Consider the following 17,972-nt stretch of genomic DNA (forward strand, 5'->3'; position numbering starts at 1 on the left):
CTAGTATTTTATTGGGTAGCACATGAGACAGATTAAAATGGGAGGGTTTTAGCCTCTCTCCACAGCAGTGTAAGACATTACATGAATGTTTTTTTTCTTCAATTTATCTTGTTTGTTTGGCTAGTTATGTATTTATTTATTTATTGGGGGGGGGGGGGGTAAATTCTGAGATAAAAATAAAGTGCATTAAGTATGTGGGTTTTTCCCCCATAACATTTAACTAGATGCACATTAGTTTACCTTATTGTGTGGAATATAATGAAAGGAAATGAGGACAGGATGCTGTCAACATACACAAATGGATAGTTGGTTAGAATTATAAATCTTTCAACATTTTAAACTTTAACTTTAAAGTTCATTATAAAAATAATTCTTTGAAATGTGTTGATTCAGCACTACCCCCCCCCCCCGTCCCCACCCCCGTCCCCAACTTGTGTGTATATATAGGTCCAAATGAGAGTAATTCAGTAATGCATGTTCTTTTATTTTATTTGTTAAGCATTTCTATATCAAAGTCCTGTGTTGTGGTTTGTAAATGTATATTTTATACATGATAAACATGAATATTTTATTCATTGACTCCACTCCACGACTCCACTCCACTCCACTCCATAAATTACCCCAAGCCTATTTTAGAAAACACGACTGAAGAAGACTGGTAACACGGTCGAAATATATCTACAAAGTGTTTAGAGTATATATATATATATATATTAAAATTGCACAAAATGTCCATGGTATAGGTAATAAGTAGAAAAAATATATCCAACGATGACTAAGTACACATGATCCACATTTAATTAATTACACTTAGCGCTTTCGCTGTGTAGTTCGGTTCTTCAAAGTGTAACAAGTTTTTACTTGGATCTAGATCATAACAGATTGTATGTGAATGCTGCTGAGTTTATGTTAGAAATAAACTCTGATAACACAACACGAGTTGAGTATTATTAAGACTTTTTTGGTAAAAGTCTGAGTTACAAGACTGTTAGTATAAGTCTTCAGGTTAAGACTTTGTTGGTAAAAGTCTTAAACAAATAATCCGGCTACAATCTGAATGGCCAGCCAATTGAAGTTGATGATAAAGTATGCCTTGGTGATTTACTTAACTTTAACGTTAATTACAATTTTACACAAAATGTCAAGGTAGAAAAGCTATGATCTCATTAAAATCAAAAGTTAAAAATATGTGCCTTAACACAGAAACACTATTGGCACTTTTTGACACATATGTAGCAAGTATCCTGAATTATAGTTGTGAAGTATGGGGAAGCCATGATGCCAGAGATGTAGAAAAGATACAGTTAGAGTTTATAAAATCTGTTTTAGGTGTGCGAAAAAACATGAATTCTGTCTCGGTGTATTTTGAAACTGGGAGGTTACCTATGAAAATCATTCGATTCTTCAGAATGTTCAAATTTTGGTTTAAAGTGTTGCGTAGTGAAAATTGTATAATTAGAAATTGTTACGATGAATTTTATTATAACTGTGATAGAATGAAAAATTGTAGCAAAATTGGGCTTATTGCATTAAACAAAAGTTGTACGATATAGGGTTAGGGATATTTGGTGTCATCAGGAGAATGCAACTTCTAAACTTTTCTTTCCTATTATAAAACAGAGGTTGACTGATATGTGTGCTCAAAGTTTAGTTGAACAAATTAATTGTTCTTCAAAGTGTGTTGTTTACAAACATGTTATTGATCACTTTTCGTTGTACAGTATTACCTTTGTAAACCTATACCTAATATGTATAAAAGACACATCTGTCGAATTAGACTATCCTCTCACAATCTTGAAATTGAAACAGACCGCCATAACAATATACTTAGAGAAAATAGAATATGTAAATTTTGTAAAAATGACATAGAGGACGAATACCACTTTATATTAATTTGCCCTCATTACGAGGAATTTCGACATAGATATATCAAAAAGTATTATTGGCAAAAGCTATCTTTTCAAATTTGTACAATTATTAAGTGTTCATGGTGTGCATGAACTTTATAATTTAGGGAAATATTTATTTCTTAAGTTGCGAGAAAACCTTGTTTAAAAGTCATTCCCCGTTGCTTGCTTGAATTTAAAAAAAACCCCGATAATGTACATTGTGTAACAACATTTACACGGTCATTCCAACTCACTGGATTGACATTGCACTATCAATAAATTTTACGTTTACGTTGTCTGCATAGACATACACCGTTACAGGGATAGAATTTTGACCCCGATGGCTTTCTATACACGGAATCTGGGACACTGGCACAATCAGAGATTTAAATTACACTGGGGAAATGTAGATAATCCCCATTGAATCTCCTTTTAACACATATTTCCTGTTCACCTTAACAATGACCCAGACTTTCCAAATTTCTTATGATAAAAGTTTGATTAATTTTATATAGGCCTAATGCCATTTACAATTTGAGTATCTAGTGTAATATAAATATCAGAAGGCTTCTCCGGCCAGATTTCTATAGTGTACGAAATTAATCATAATATTACACGATTTTAAAAACTCTAAACTTTATTATGGCGTCGAGCTTTGCTCGAACGGCATCTAGTCAGCATGTACGACTGAATCAGCTGAAAAGTTTACGCGACCGAAGGTGTCAGACTATCGATGCTTCCGCGGAAAAATCCCGCGCTTTTTGTAATGGCGTATGAATATCTGTACTGTTTAATGATTTACGACATTTTAAAGTTGTTAATGAGAAACAAATGAAAATTATCACATTGATTTACTTTAACACATAAAAACTTTCACAAAAAATAAAAACAAATCAAATAAAAATTCCAATTTCAATGCGAACTACATTTGCAAAGTCACGTGATGTCTGAAACGATAGCGTGTCCAATCTGACTAAAGTACAGACCTATATTATTATATATATAGGATCTGATAACTCCCCATAAGAGATCATGTTCTGGTGAATTTTGCATTGGCCAATGAAATCATAACTTCCTTTTGCTTGTCTGGTATTTCGGAAGTCATTCCATTTTCATACGTATGAGATGATACCCGATGAGTTCCGATAAGCAAATAACACAATTAAAAATGGCGTCGATAAGTGCCACGCCGAGGAAAACATGTCTTTTGTCGGATGCGTGTATCCTCTGTGGGTTTTGTTTTAAACAAATTGAGAAAGCAAGTGACGGTAGTGAAAAAATCCAAAAGTTTAGCGAAATTAAACTGCGTTTAAATGAAGAAAGGTGGGGGAATATCAGGAAACTGACGGGTGTGTTGACAGATTTGGATGAAAAAGGCCTTGGAGGGGTTTGCAAAAAATGTTATCGACAGGTTGAATCTGTTTTAAAAATTGAAGCCAAAAATGCAGTTGTTAAAGAACGTTTTCGTGAAATGGCAGTGCGAACTTTGAAAACAAAAATGTTACAACTGCCGTCTCCCCGAAGAACATCAATAACGAAAAGAATGCTTCGGAGCCCGGATACACATGTGCCCTCTACGAAGAAGAAATCTTTCGACGTATCTGTTGTGAAGCTTGTACAACTGACGCCCTTTAAAGATCTGACGAATACAAGAACGGATTCATCGAAAGCAGGGGTAAGTTATCTAAGCATATTGGTGTAATATTAACGGTGCCTGGAATCTGTGCAATACCCCCAAAAAAGTGCTATACCCAGAAAAAAGTACACTATACACAATACTGCGATAATATACACAGGATATCCTCTTAGATGGGTTGAGAAATGGTTATCTGGAAAAAATGGTACACTGAATTGGTACCGTTACCGTTATACAGCCAATTCATAGAAAAATCCAATACATCCGGCGCCATTTGCCGGCGCCATTGCTTGTGACGTATTATAAGGTATACCACGCCCGATCAAATTAAAGACGATGATGTAGTTTAAATGATGGTGGGTTGTTCTAAGTTTATAAATTCAAATATATGTATATATTTTTTTATTTTTTAATATAAGTTGATGCCCCATCACCTGTCATTTTGTCACCAAAATGAATTCAATGGAATTTTAATTTTTTTTTAATTAAATATCATGAATTTAACACCAGTATTTAATTATTTCAAACACTTTTTAATCTCAAAGGCAGGCATGAGTATGTAATTTAAGTGATTAAATAATTTTCTTGCAAGACAAATACACACACATACACACTAATATAAATAAGGAAGTTAGCCATAAGGAAAACATGAATTTGAAGTTTATTTAAACATTCATAGTTTCCATATGTTCCCAGCTCTAGCCATGTGGAGGCCTCCTTTCTGTAGAGCCATAATTTCTTTTTTTTGAAATGAAAAATTTAAAGCCAAAGGACCAAAATCATGAAGAACACAACATACAAAAATTTAAAACACATGAAACATCTGTAAATTTACATTTATAAACAAGAAATCCATTTATAATTTATTTTTTGCTTATGTTAAATAAAAAATATTGAAACCAAAGGAAACCAAACTATCAAGAATATAAGAGACAAAAATTTAAAACATCTTTAGTTTTACATTTACAGGTGGTGGTTTTAATTGGATTATTCATTTTTTAAAATTATAATGTAGTAAATTTTGAGAACTTAGAGTAGGGTTACTTTCAGGCTTATTCCTCCCCCCCCCCCCCCCCCCAGACGGGTGTGTCCAGTGAATACAGCTTGATATTATGTAGGTTAGAACTTAGAGTAGGGTTACTTTCAGGCTTATTCCTCCCCCGTCAGACGGGTGTGTCCAGTGAATACAGCTTGATATTATGTAGGTTAGAACTTTTAGAGTAGGGTTACTTTCAGGCTTATTCCTCCCCCGCCAGACGGGTGTGTCCAGTGAATACAGCTTGGTCTTGTGTAGGTTAGGAAGAAATTCAATTGTTTCATTAAATGTTTGTAATTCTATGATAATGTTATTGTACAAATATAGTATTTACATTTTTTTATCTTGTGCATTTTTATGGCTTTGGTCCTTTGACTTTAATACTTTCTTTTTTACAAACAGAAAAATTGTATTATGTTCATGAAATACCATAGATTTTTTTGTGTAATTTACATTGTTGTCCACCACATTCTTTATGGTTTTGGTTATTACGCTTCACTAATTTTATTTCACACAGTAGAAAAACAAATTATTAACAACTGAAATTGGTTAATGTTAGTATCACAAAATTTATTTATTTTTGATATATTTTTTTTGTATGTTCTACTCTTCATGGTTTTGGTCCTTTGGCTATAAATTTTTCATTTCAAAAAAAGAAATTATGACTCTACAGAAAGGAGGCCTCCACGTGGCTAGAGCTGGAAACATATGGAAACTATGAATGATTCAAAAATTCATATTTTTCTTATGGCTAACTCCTGATTTGTATAAATATGATGGTGGTTATAAAATGGTAAATTGTTTGCTTATTAAAAAACCATTTTATTATAGAGCAATGCATTGAAATCACTGACTTATTTATGTATCATTATTTCTTCTTTTTTTCCCTCATTAATATACATTTGACTATATTCCATATAGCACAAAGAAATTTATATTTCTCATCAAATCATACATATTTCATGTATACAAATAGCAAAATACCAAATGCCTGAGGTGTCATTGGAGGTTTATATAGGGTTTCAATAAACAGGGTCTTCTGTCAGTAGTTGTGTATACACAAAGGGGTGTTAAACAGGCTACAGTAACAGGATATGGGGGTCATGTGTTGGTAGCTGTGTATACACAATAGGGTGTCTTCAAAGAGTCAAGTTGTATCATTTACTTTCAATAATTAATGACCTTTATTGGGATTAAAAATATGATAAATGAAATCAATCACTTCTCAGCATTAAATTTAACTATATAATTCATTGAAAACAACTGTGATATCACAAAGCTGGCTTGTTTCTTGTTGTCTGGTGTCTGAACAACAGCTTTAGAGAGCATTTTTGTGACTTTTAGTGCAGTGAGGTTTTGTCCCGTGACTTTTTATCCTATCTAATCAAAAGTCATCATTGTGACTTTTTATCCTATCTCTCCCATCTAATCAAAAGTCATCATTGTGACTTTTTGTCCTACGGATTTTGTGACTTTCTGTCCGTAATCTAAATAACATTATACAGATTTTCAGCGGAATTTTATACTTTGATGCATATATTTTTTCTTTGAGCAGTCACTTACAATTCGCATCTTACAGTTCAACCATCTCATGCTTAAAGAAAAAAAGGTTTTAATGACTGATCCATACACAAATAAAGGGATCAGCATTATGGCCTTCATGAGATGGCATGAAATTCTCATCGTTGGATAAAGCAGAATTATATATATATATATATATATATATATATATATATATATATATAATACATAGTGTTTAGCTAAAACTCAGAACTCTTTTTATGCTGATATATATATATATATATATAGAGAGAGAGAGAGAGAGAGAGAGAGAGAGAGAGAGAGAGAGAGATTCTCAGTTAATGTACACAAATCTTTATTCTGAAAAAACAATTAAAGAATTCCAAAACTATCCTTCTATAGTTATTCATATTGCTAAATGTTTGCAGAAAAGACAAGACAAATATAATTATATGCATGTAATTATAATGCGTTTCATTTTTTACACAATGTCAAACATAAGCACCCTCAATACCAAGTAAATTAACACAATGTACGCTTCGCTGAGATCATGTATTCATTTTTGAAAGGTGATATTGCATTAGTGTCTCTATCAATACGTATAATGTCTGATACGAAATTAGGCTGCCAGAATATTGAAAACATCAATGGAAACCGTGTTAAGATATTGTTGTCAAACATTATAAACTCAGACATAAAGGAATTCATACACATTGTAGAAACCTTAAGTGTCTGCACTTATGGGGTTCCAAAACAGATAACGCACACATAACGTACATTTCACGTTTGCAAAACTCATTTTCCATACTTAATTTTGGTATATATGTGTGTGTGTGTATGTGTCGACTTTCCGCTCTGTTGAGTGACATTTTCTGCAAATATGAATAGAGATGAAATTGTCTATATGGGGCTATCATAATCATCAAGTATAACTAGTATTGCCTTAACAATAAATATCCGTTGACCAGGGGGTATCATCCGTTGACCAGGGGGTATCATCGTTTTTCAAAGGAAAGGGGGTCGGAATCACAAATTGAAAGTTTATTGGCTTCTCAAAACATCTTGACAAGCAGAAAAAATGGTGGATAATTTTTTATATAAATGCTCTATCGTCTTTATTCACAATTCTCAAGCTATAAATCGTATTTGTAAAGGATTTGATAGGACCACATTGAAACATCATATGTAATAGGAAAACCATCATTTACAACTGATATTTCATACAACATTTCACGTTCCTTCAATCTAGCATTGCTAACAGACGTACGTGTATGTTACAAACAATATATATTAATGTTTGGAATATTTGACACTATCATTCTCTGACAGTGGAAATAATGTATCATGATTGACGGAATGTAAAGTTCGATCTTCAATACAATTGAGTAGTTTATGATATAAGAAATGTACGTTACAATATATAAGGTGCATCCCCCCATAATGTCGTAATTATATGTAGTCAGAATCATCATCTACAATTTCAGAAATGGGAACGATATCGTCTAAAAATTGGCATATCTATGTTAAATTTCTTTACATCACCAGATTTCAAAATCAGTGATCTCGTCAAACTTGTATCCAATTACTAATTTCTGCATTGTTTCTGATTTCATTAGAATCTTAAACATAAAGAACTTCAAAACCACGCGGTCATATACTTTGTGCAAAGTTAGACAAATTTTTAACACAATGTTGTATGATTTGGTAACGTATGCTAGTCAGTAACGCAGGTTTCGAACAATGCATTGTTGCTTAAACAAAGGTTAAGGACATTTCATAAATTTTTATATTCGATTACAAATACTCAAGATGAATGAAACGTACAGTATTTCATGTTTCATGTATTATACTATTTTCACCAGGCATATATTGCATTGAAAAACTCGTTTTTTCAAAACATGAAATACCGTACGTTTCATTCTTATCCATACGCTTAGAGAACACAATATTAAAATTTGGATAAATCAAAGGCTATATTCTCTTTTAAAAATGAAACCTATGGATCGGCGACATGACTTTATAAGATACACATTTACAGAGCTCCAGTTAATTTTTTATCACAAAGAGTATTTACCCCCTGATTTTCAAATCAATGAGTATTTTGCTTTTCAGAAAAATTCAAATGTGTATTTTTTTAATTTACTGATTATCGTTGCTCTTTTGCACAGCACAGAAGATGTCACCAGATAAACGATACTTCTTCCGTTAAACTTGAACTTAAAGTTTCTACTAAAAGGCCGCTCCAGCTATTTACGGAGAAAATCCTTTGTAGTTCTTTAATTTAAAACTATTCATTGTCATTTGAAATTTGATATTTATCATTGATGCATTGAATTTGAATATGTCAGACATTCAAGTCACATGATTATGATCTAATTTTGTATATCATTCGTCCACGATCGATAATACAAGGATTTTTTTCCCTGTGCTTTCGACTGCACACTAACTCTTTAAGAAAGAAAGTATAACAATTAGGAATATATAATAGTGTTTTGAGTTAACTCTTCCAATTTTTCAAAATTGTGATTGTCATCCAAATGTATTTCATAGCGCTAAATATCATGTATGATCAAGCCCTGGGCTAACCTCAATTCATATGAATAGATAATTCATATTTATATCATACTACATGTATCACAAATACACGGACTAATAAGCATTACTTTGGGAGTGTAAAGCGTATTTACATTCGCTAATGAGTAATTATACGCATGATTTTCAACTTAAATGCGTATTTGGTAAAATTTAATGAGTATTTACGCTGATACGCACCTTATCTGAGCTCTGCGATTTACCAACTTCAAAAACACACAATAGAACTTATCATTTTTTAACTCATTCATGCTATCGAACTTCATAAAAAAATCTGTTGTTATGTGTACCTTTTATATATAACTGATAATGAAATATAAAATACCTGCTCTGGCTTGTAACGTAAGTTTCATTTCTGTACATAACGGTATTCCTTACTACAGTAGTTGGCCATAAGTAAGTTCACAAAGAGAATTTTCTCTATATATTTAATGCAAATCTATCTTTTTTTCAATATAATATAGGTCTGTACTTTAGTCAGATTGTAGCGTGTCTAGACGAAAGATAGCGTGGGTTTTGTTTGTAAACACTGCGTGCTGTTGGCAAAATTTAAACTGAGAAATAGTGTATCGCGGATTATTTATGGTCATTATATTTTAGGGTAGGTAATGTTTATTTGACTGTAGCATTCTCAGTAGGGTATTAACGCATCTGTAGGTTTGCAAATCATTGGTCAACTCGGTATATAAACACTGGCACGTGTTAATGTTATTGTAAACAAACCAAGCGCGGAAGCATTAATTATTATAAGGCTTTCAAGTAAAGGTTTTTGTGGAGGTAAAAGTTACTGAATTAACAATTTTTTTTTTAATCTGACTAGATTTTCATCTCTTGATGCTAGCAGTGATATATACTACAAATGGTCCATAGTTGTTTACATTGTTGCACATATTTCTTATTAAAATTTTGGTTTAAAACTTATTTCTTGTTTTTATTATGTTATCAACAAGTACATGCAATGCTGCCCTTTACAACTATTAAAAGGAGAATTCTCACAACAGTTGACTTTTTCACTAAATATCTTAATGCACAAATTTTCAGTTCTTTGTGAATTACATCTGTGCCAAGGATTGTAGAGTACTCCCTTGGCTAACAAAGATGTGTGAATAATTGAGAGCAATGGTTGATCACAAAAATCTTCATTATTTAATAACATTAGATATTGTAAATAATCCTTTGAAAAATATTCTGAAGAAATGAATGGAATTGTAAAAATATATATCTGTAATTGAATTTTTGTGTGAAAAGAGCTACTGTACAGATGTATTAGAAGCATTATTCCTGTATGAAGGATAAATATTCTTGGTATTGCTTGAATTCAAAGCTGTATGTGTGTTTTTAATATATGTACAGCTAATCTTCGTTATCGGGAATATGTAAATAGAGTTGCCAGTCCAAACCACTTCTTTTTTGTGTGTGTGTTATCCTTGTTATCGCAAATCCTTGGATATCTCAAATTTAATTTCAGTCCTGTTGAATTTGCAATAACAAGGTGTGACTGTAGTCAATGGCATCAAAATATTCACAGGTAGAAGACTCTCCATTGAGATTTATATAAAGCTATATCTACTCTGTGTACATACAATAAGGGATGAAGCATTGATAAACTGGACAGTACATAGTTTCATTATAATCTTTGCTTTCTTAGCACGACGCCATTGTGGCCCTTCAGGCCTTTGATTTCTTGATGTGCTAAGATATTACATAGAAATGGTGTACCTGACTCAACATACCGGTACAAAAATGCTTGATTACAAGTCAGAATGTCTACCGTATCTCTACCAAGAGCTTGTATCAACTTCCTGAAATGTAAAGAATACTCGTCTTCAAAGAAAAGATCAACAATGAAATATTTCCTGTTTCTCTTCCCTGTCGACATTTGTTTGATGACTGGACTCCCGATCGAACACAAACTATGCGCTCCTTCTTGTTTGTTGTCTTGGTACTGAGCTGCTCGGGCCACAAGTTCCAATTTGTGCCTGGGGAGTCTAGACGATTGTGAGTAGCTTTTTGAAATTTCATTTTCAAATTGATAAATTTTGGATTAAAATACGACGAAGACACATTTCTCAACCTTTTAATACACCGTGCCTGTCAAAATGTAAATAGAGGTAAGCTAAATATCATAATTGCTTTGAAATGATTATCAGTGTGCAGAAAGTGGTCAACGAACAGTTTGACTAAATTGTTACCGATATATTCCGAACCTCAAATCGTCATCTTTTAGAGGAGACTGGGAGATGGAACAATATCCCTCTCAATTAAAGTTTGTAAATCATGACATGAATTTTATTATATTCTTGAATGTAAAGAACTAACGAATTTAATATTGTCATCAACCTTTGCGAACATTAAACAATCTATGTATGTTCATTCTAAAGATATATGAAATAATCGGATAGTCTATCCTCCATGTCTCTTTCCATTATAATATATTTACATGTAAGCCTACCTATTATCTCTTATATAACCTCCGACAAGTGTATAGTTGGAATGATATACACGGCTGTTTCTCATGCACCATTATATGGTGTGAGTGAATAAATTGAACTTGAAGATCCACGACGTTAAGCAAAACTGTGTATTTCTCATAAAATTGTGGATCTTCGACAATCCAAACAAATCAAAATAAAGAGAATGAGACCAAAATATTCTAAAATGTTAAACTTTACCTTACTGGTCATACCAATCGACCAAATTACAAACACACGTGTGTTTGCCTGTGTCTGTGAATTAGTAGGCATTAAAACCCTATAAATCTTAAGTTTTCAACTTTCCATGAAAAATTTCAAGGGACTTGCCCTCGTTTGTATTTCTCTGAACTGGAGACACAGCTACCGGTATCAAAATCACACAAACAATCCGTGGTTTTAATGAGTATTTCTTCCTTGTTTTGTACTGACGTGTACCATTTGTTACGTGTTTATCAGCATATCCCCCCGCGCCATGCAAACGAAGTTTTTTTGGGGGGAGGGGGTTGAGGATGGTACATGTATATTGGTTTCTCGTCTTGTCCGTCCGTCTGTTTGTAGATGCATTTTTCCCGAGATTTTGCGGAAGACTGTTCCTTTACTCCTAACCAGATTTTATCGAATTGTATCAAGCCTGCGCATCTGATATCTTCAGATCGAATTTTGAGAAAGATTAGGCCATATACGTATACGTAGTTTATTTTTCCATACATTTCTGTACATTCTGAATCAGAAGTACTCTGAATCAGAACGATATCTGTCCATCTGTCTTTTCATTCATTCATCTGTTAATTGGATAATTAGTTGGTTTCATCTATGGGGATGTCTTTCTGCTTCTAGTAATAATGGACTAGTCCCGCGAAGTGCTCCCAACGACCTTTATTATTATATAAAATATTGCACGCAACAAAGAACTATACCGACATGATAAGGATCCATATGTTTAAACTGTGCACTTGCTTTTAAACCGATAATGATAATTTAATAAATAAGGAGGAAGTTTTTTCTTCGAACTCAATAACCTCCCTAAAGCATTATTTCTTCCTTCTTATTTTGATTTCTAAAAATAAATGTGGAATTCAGACGGTCATTTGATCCACGTCTGTACAAGTTACATGAGAAAACAGTTGTATGCAATTCTAAAAACTTATGACAACTTGATTGAGCATAAAAATACAAACAAAAAAACTTGATTGAGCGCAAGTATTATCACTTGATTACTAGTATCATGGTATGTGTAGTTAATAAAGGAACGAACGTGTGTGTTACTGTTTGTTGATCTACGTCCCACTCGAGAATTGTTCACTTGTGTCGAGATGTCACCCTCTGTAGAGATTTTGACTCGTGCATGGCGCTCAAGACCGTAGCAGTAATGTTTCCTTATCGTACCAAAACCTACTGTGACATGGGTTCTACATTTTAAGGAATCCAAAAGATCCGTGACTGTCGAGAATCTAACACGTGACCTCCTGGTTGAAGAGCGAGCGCCTTAACTTCCTTCTAGGTTACTGAGACCGGCAAGTTACTATCGGTGCAATACCTGCGTGTCACTCCGCTTGATCGAGCGAGCAAATACTCAAAGATTTCTATGAAACATGTTTTACTTTTGTTCTCAATGACCAATCACATTGAAAGAATGGCATAGCGTGGTCATCCAAACTCACTTTCACGGAAACCATAATAGCATACGGCCGATCAGTAAATGGAATTTGCATTTTCGATCACGCTGTTATTGAAATGATAGTACTCGGTGCATTTCTACGCGACAGACGAGTTGGATGTCGTTCGATGACTTTTTGCAGAAGTTTTACTTTTCTGTATTACGCTGAGATGTAGTAAAAAGTGCACTACTTTTTATACAAACAGAATAGTTTAGGTCACCATTCATGATTTTATAACCTACATATGTAACAGTTAAACTTTACATATATTGATGCGAGATCGTAGCATACACGTCCTCGACGTTACGACGTTGGAGTGCAATCCAAATGTCCTTCTATTGATTATCGTTCGTAATTTTATACTTTAAGTGTCTACCCAGGGAACACTGGAGGCCATTTGTATTGCACAGTCTGTCAGACCGGGAATAATGACGATGACAACCGAGCTCATCAAGAGCCTACATGTGTGAGGCAAAACTTTAAGGTGCTAATGCCGAACAACGGTGCCTACCCAATCTGCAAGGAGGGCGTAAGAGGTAGCGTCATTCCAGGTAACTAACGACTTCCGATTAAAAGAGCGAGTATCGGTACACTACGCTTAAAATTCTATATAGATCCTTGATCGTATTGCACGTTTTAAACAACAGAAAGATGTCAGACAAGAGACTACTTTTGTACTTGTTTCCAGGCTGTGGTCCTTTACCGACGTCACATGATCTGTCCTGGGAAACAGATTCCGGTAGACCCGCTCAGGGGAATAGTACGGTGTATGAAGTATATTACCCAAAATGTCGTCTGCCAGGTAAACTGAACCGGAAGCTCAGGAGTGTTCGGTGTGGGGAGAATCTAACATGGGACATGGACCCTTCAGGAATCGCATGTCGCTACGGTAATTATTTATAGCTAATTATGATAGACTAACGCTTTCCCCCTATAAAATTCTATATAGACCCTTGATCGTATTGCACGTTTTAAACAACAGAAAGATGTCAGACAAGAGACTACTTTTGTACTTGTTTCCAGGCTGTGGTCCTTTACCGACGTCACATGATCTGTCCTGGGAAACAGATTCCGGTAGACCCGCTCAGGGGAATAGTACGGTGTATAAAGTATATTACCCAAAATGTCGTCTGCCAGGTAAACTGAACCGGAAGCTCAGGAGTGTTCGGTGTGGGGAGGATTTAACATGGGACGTGGACCCTTCAGGAATCGCATGTCGCTACGGTAATTATTTATAGCTAATTATGATAGACTAACGCTTTCCCCCTATTATCTAACTCCCATGTATCTAATTTGACATATATCATGATATTAGGATGTGGAAAATTCCCAAACGGATCGGAGTGGAGACTGTTGAATGGGTCGGAAGCTGGGAAAGAAAGCTTAATGGGAACATCGTACGTCCTGCTGTGTCTACCATGGTGCAGAACGAAGATGCAGAAGATGCAGATTCACTGTGGATTTGATTTAGAGTGGAACTGGCACCCATCCCTGAACACATGTGAATGTGGTAAGAATCGCCTCTCTGAATACCAAATGTAATCATTTTGAGATTCCATCTTATTCCAAGGAAATAGCCATTTTTTATAAACGAAAATGTCCTTTAATTACAGATGATGCGGAGAATCAAATCTGTGAGTACTTTTCAGTAACATTATAGCAAATGGTATGCTAATTTCATGCTTGACAAATGGAGAAATGCGTTGTCTTTTATTTTTATAGGGATATACGTGTATATACTGGGGTCATTGGTGATGATAGCTGCCATCTGCGTTTTCATGCATTACATCCTCATCAGAAAGAAGTGTGTGGGAAACAAAGTAGTCGGCGAATCGTTGAAGACTCCGAACAAAAGTGGTATGTGTTCGGTACTGTTTTTCTGTTTGTATAAAAGAGCACACTGTCCACCGCACAGTGATACCTTTTGTCCATTTTAGAAACCTCACAGCTGATTGGTCTACCTATTATTCAAGTAATTCCACCGGACCCGGGTAGTAGTAGCGCTGACACATGTATCACAAATCTGACCGAGAGAATACCCGAGGAACAAGACGAACAAGAGGATCTATTCTATACACTGAATCCCTTCAGGGACAAACCTACAAAAACATGTAGTAAGGACTATATGATTATTTTGTTACTATGAATCGATTTCATGAAATTCGATAGATTTGATATGCGTGAATTAATGTACTACATGACGTCGTTGCTGCGTTAAAAATCGGAGTTTCTTGCAGGTGAAAATATAAGGGTATTCCAGGCGTTAAGGACATGTGGAAACGAAAAAGGCATATCGGAGTTTATTGTGCAAAAAGGTAATCTACTATTAGACTACCAAATCTCCTCTGCAACAATTTCATTCTTAAAACGTTATTTGAAATGTTTTTAAAAAACCGGATACAGTATGCATGTACAGCACGTGCGACCTCAAATTTTGACGTTTTTGGATTTATAGGTGAAGCTGTGTATATTGCCACAAATGTGATTGTGAAAAGTCCAAACTATCTTCGAATATGGCGGGAAAATAACACCGCTTATCGAGGCCAAGACGTCTACCCTTTCCTGCATTGTATTCAGTGCGTTGAATCTGTGGACTCTGGGTTGTATTTTTGGACTACTACTGAAAACTGTCTTGAAGAAAATGTTTTCTTGTTGAAGGTGACAGGTATGAAATATAAAATTATCTCTCTATGAAAATAACATCCTAATCAATATTGCAATCGCATTTACACATACTACTAAAAATTGGTTTCCGGGAACAAAGATATATAGTATAATTTATTGTATTATTTAAGATCGTGGGCAACCAGATGGTCACGAGATTTCAATACCCCTATTGTCGAAACAAAAGAGTTGTGAAGAACAGATACATTTTCTTGAATGTAAGCATTTCCTGACAATAATTCTTATTTAATCCTCGGTATGACAGCAGATCTCGTTTTCACACTTTATATTATTCTCTTCTGCAGATCATTCCTTTCCTTCCAATCCATGTTTGGCTGCCCCATCCCTGGCATCCTTAAACAATGTCACAAATGGTAGTTTACATTTCCATAGCAACTAATTGTTTCTTTTGTCCAATAGTGTCACGTGTGTACATATACTTGCTCTTTTTTTGCAGATGAACCCGTATGCACGCTGACAGTAGATACTATCTTCCGTGACAATTCTTTGGAACTCTTTCGGAAGCGGCTTTGTGACTGCCTCGATAGCCCGACTTCCTGTCAAGCGCGAGCATGCTGGCGTGCAATTGCCAAAACATTCCTGTGCCGGACGGATTCCTTCATTTCAAGTCTGGAGTAAGTGTTCTCTGTAAAGGACAAGAATATGTTATGGTTCAAGTTGATCGACGTGTTACAACTATTGAATGAAGTAGGTCGGAACATGATATATTTTTCTTTAGAAAATGATTGATTGATTGAATGTTGTTTAACGTCCCTCTCGAGAATCTTTCACTCCTATGGAGACGTCATCATTGCCGGTGAAGGGCTGCAAAATTTAGGCAAATGCTCTGCGCTTCCGACTTTTGAGCAGGGAGGGATCACCTGCTGTGACACGGGACCTCGCTTTTTGTGGTCTCATCCGAAGGAACGCCCCCATTTAGTCGCCTCTTACGACAAGCAAGGGGGTACTGAAGACCTATACTAACCCGAACCCCACGGGACCTGTAGAAAATGAAATCTTAACGGAACTTTTTTGTATGATAAACAACAGATACAATAAAAATATAAATGAGGTATCAATGTTTTTAACACTTTAAAGAATATCAGTACACATCGGGAAATCAGATTGAGTTATCTACCCCTGACTGACGTTTGATAGTGTTTGTTTTAGTTTGTTTGCGCATTGATAGTCAGCATGTATCACCAGAAAGCGGTAACGTCATGGAATCTTAGCTTGTGAACGTTGGTTCAAATCTTATTGGAGACTTTTACACTTCTTTTATTTTCTACTTTGCTAACTCTCAATTTTAAAATTTTTTCTTCTCTCGAAAGCCAGCATCTATCTAATTACCTTTAGTTCGTTTTCTATGGGATTCGAACGCGTAATGTAAACAGTGCATCATCCATACGAATTTTAGGTATCACTCTAATAAAAAAAAAAAAAAAGAAACCCGGAAAATTGCAATGTGTTGACCTCATTAGCCATTCTCTTAATTAAGGAGGGTTTGATTATTAAGGTCAAAGGCTCGTAAACTTAGCATCAATAATAACATAATTTTGGTAGACGAGAAATGATGCGGTTGTAACTGCTATAGCGATGGTTTTATTTTATTGACTTCAAATGCATGTGTATGAAAACAAAGAAATATGCATTTCACTTCATTCTTGTAGATGGTACAAAGGCGACAACGACGATGGCCCCACGAATCTAATTTTGAACGACTTACGGGAACAGCACAAAAACCTGACGATTGGTCATCTTACAACCAGTTTACCCAGAAACTCGGACTTACTGAACAATGTCTTAAAGTTTCATAAAAATTGTGCTTTTTGCAGTCGCCTTTCCGACAAACTTCAACAGACTGAGCCAAAGGATGTTTGTAGCGGGAAGAATTAGGATAGTGTTGTTCCAGATGGTCAGTCAGATCACATGACACTGATATGGTAGGAAAACCACACCAGATGATCCTCAACATGTCGATGGTTGAAATTGAATTCTAGCAACGTCAAATTTTCAAAATAAAAAAAAGGATGTTGCAACGACCTTGAAAGTCTTCATATTAAATGCAGGGAAGGCATAGAGATCCAAAATAAAATTCCGTGAAGTACTGAATTGCCGATGAGTGCTAAGTCACAGTAGATTTCTACGAATTCACTAAGGAAGCAAATTTCTTTTTGACACCAATAATCGGAAGTATGACGTATCCGGAGTAACGCTCCAATCAGAGAACCTCTGAGAAGGCATGTTGGACTGTATGAAACCGTGTGTTGGATAATTTTATGTGGGACAATGTTGTATATCAATCACAATAATGAATCTTAATTTCTATTCTCCTGACATCGATGATCTAGAGACAGATATAGAGTATTTGTCAATCTGTGAAAAGAAAAACTTTGCCCCCCCCCCCCCAAATCACAAAAAAAAAACAACAAATACTGCCAATAACTTAATTTTGTATTATAACTGTAACCCACATGTTAAAACCGAAACAGTGTCTATAAC

General features: G+C 34.9%; 1 protein-coding gene and 1 long non-coding RNA gene across 7 annotated transcripts in view; one reads left to right on the forward strand and one right to left on the reverse strand.

Moving 5' to 3' along the window:
- Positions 1-17,882, forward strand: part of LOC125678273 (uncharacterized) — a 19,118-nt gene extending 1,236 nt beyond the window's left edge. Inside the window, exons 1-14 of one of the 3 annotated variants that reach the window (XM_056155377.1) lie at positions 9,183-10,672; positions 13,176-13,357; positions 13,495-13,695; positions 13,830-14,030; positions 14,122-14,316; positions 14,420-14,440; positions 14,529-14,663; positions 14,744-14,920; positions 15,044-15,121; positions 15,262-15,471; positions 15,602-15,688; positions 15,776-15,844; positions 15,928-16,105; positions 17,141-17,882. In XM_056155377.1, coding sequence (XP_056011352.1) covers positions 10,590-10,672; positions 13,176-13,357; positions 13,495-13,695; positions 13,830-14,030; positions 14,122-14,316; positions 14,420-14,440; positions 14,529-14,663; positions 14,744-14,920; positions 15,044-15,121; positions 15,262-15,471; positions 15,602-15,688; positions 15,776-15,844; positions 15,928-16,105; positions 17,141-17,366 — 2,043 coding nt within the window. In that variant the 5' untranslated portion in view covers positions 9,183-10,589 and the 3' untranslated portion in view covers positions 17,367-17,882. Of the gene's footprint in view, positions 1-9,182; positions 10,786-13,175; positions 13,358-13,494; positions 13,696-13,829; positions 14,031-14,121; positions 14,317-14,419; positions 14,441-14,528; positions 14,664-14,743; positions 14,921-15,043; positions 15,122-15,261; positions 15,472-15,601; positions 15,689-15,775; positions 15,845-15,927; positions 16,106-17,140 lie in introns of those variants that run through there. The other 2 variants (XM_056155379.1, XM_056155378.1) reach the window with 2 other exon arrangements.
- LOC130051962 (uncharacterized) overlaps positions 15,567-17,972 on the reverse strand; it is a 28,830-nt gene continuing 26,424 nt past the window's right edge. For all 4 annotated transcript variants that reach the window (XR_008800249.1, XR_008800250.1, XR_008800248.1 and 1 more), the window contains one exon: positions 15,567-16,471. This is a non-coding gene — a long non-coding RNA (uncharacterized LOC130051962). The remainder of the gene's footprint in view (positions 16,472-17,972) is intronic.

Source organism: Ostrea edulis, chromosome 2, assembly GCF_947568905.1.
Source record: "Ostrea edulis chromosome 2, xbOstEdul1.1, whole genome shotgun sequence".
In the NCBI taxonomy this organism is placed as follows: Eukaryota; Metazoa; Mollusca; class Bivalvia; order Ostreida; family Ostreidae; genus Ostrea; species Ostrea edulis.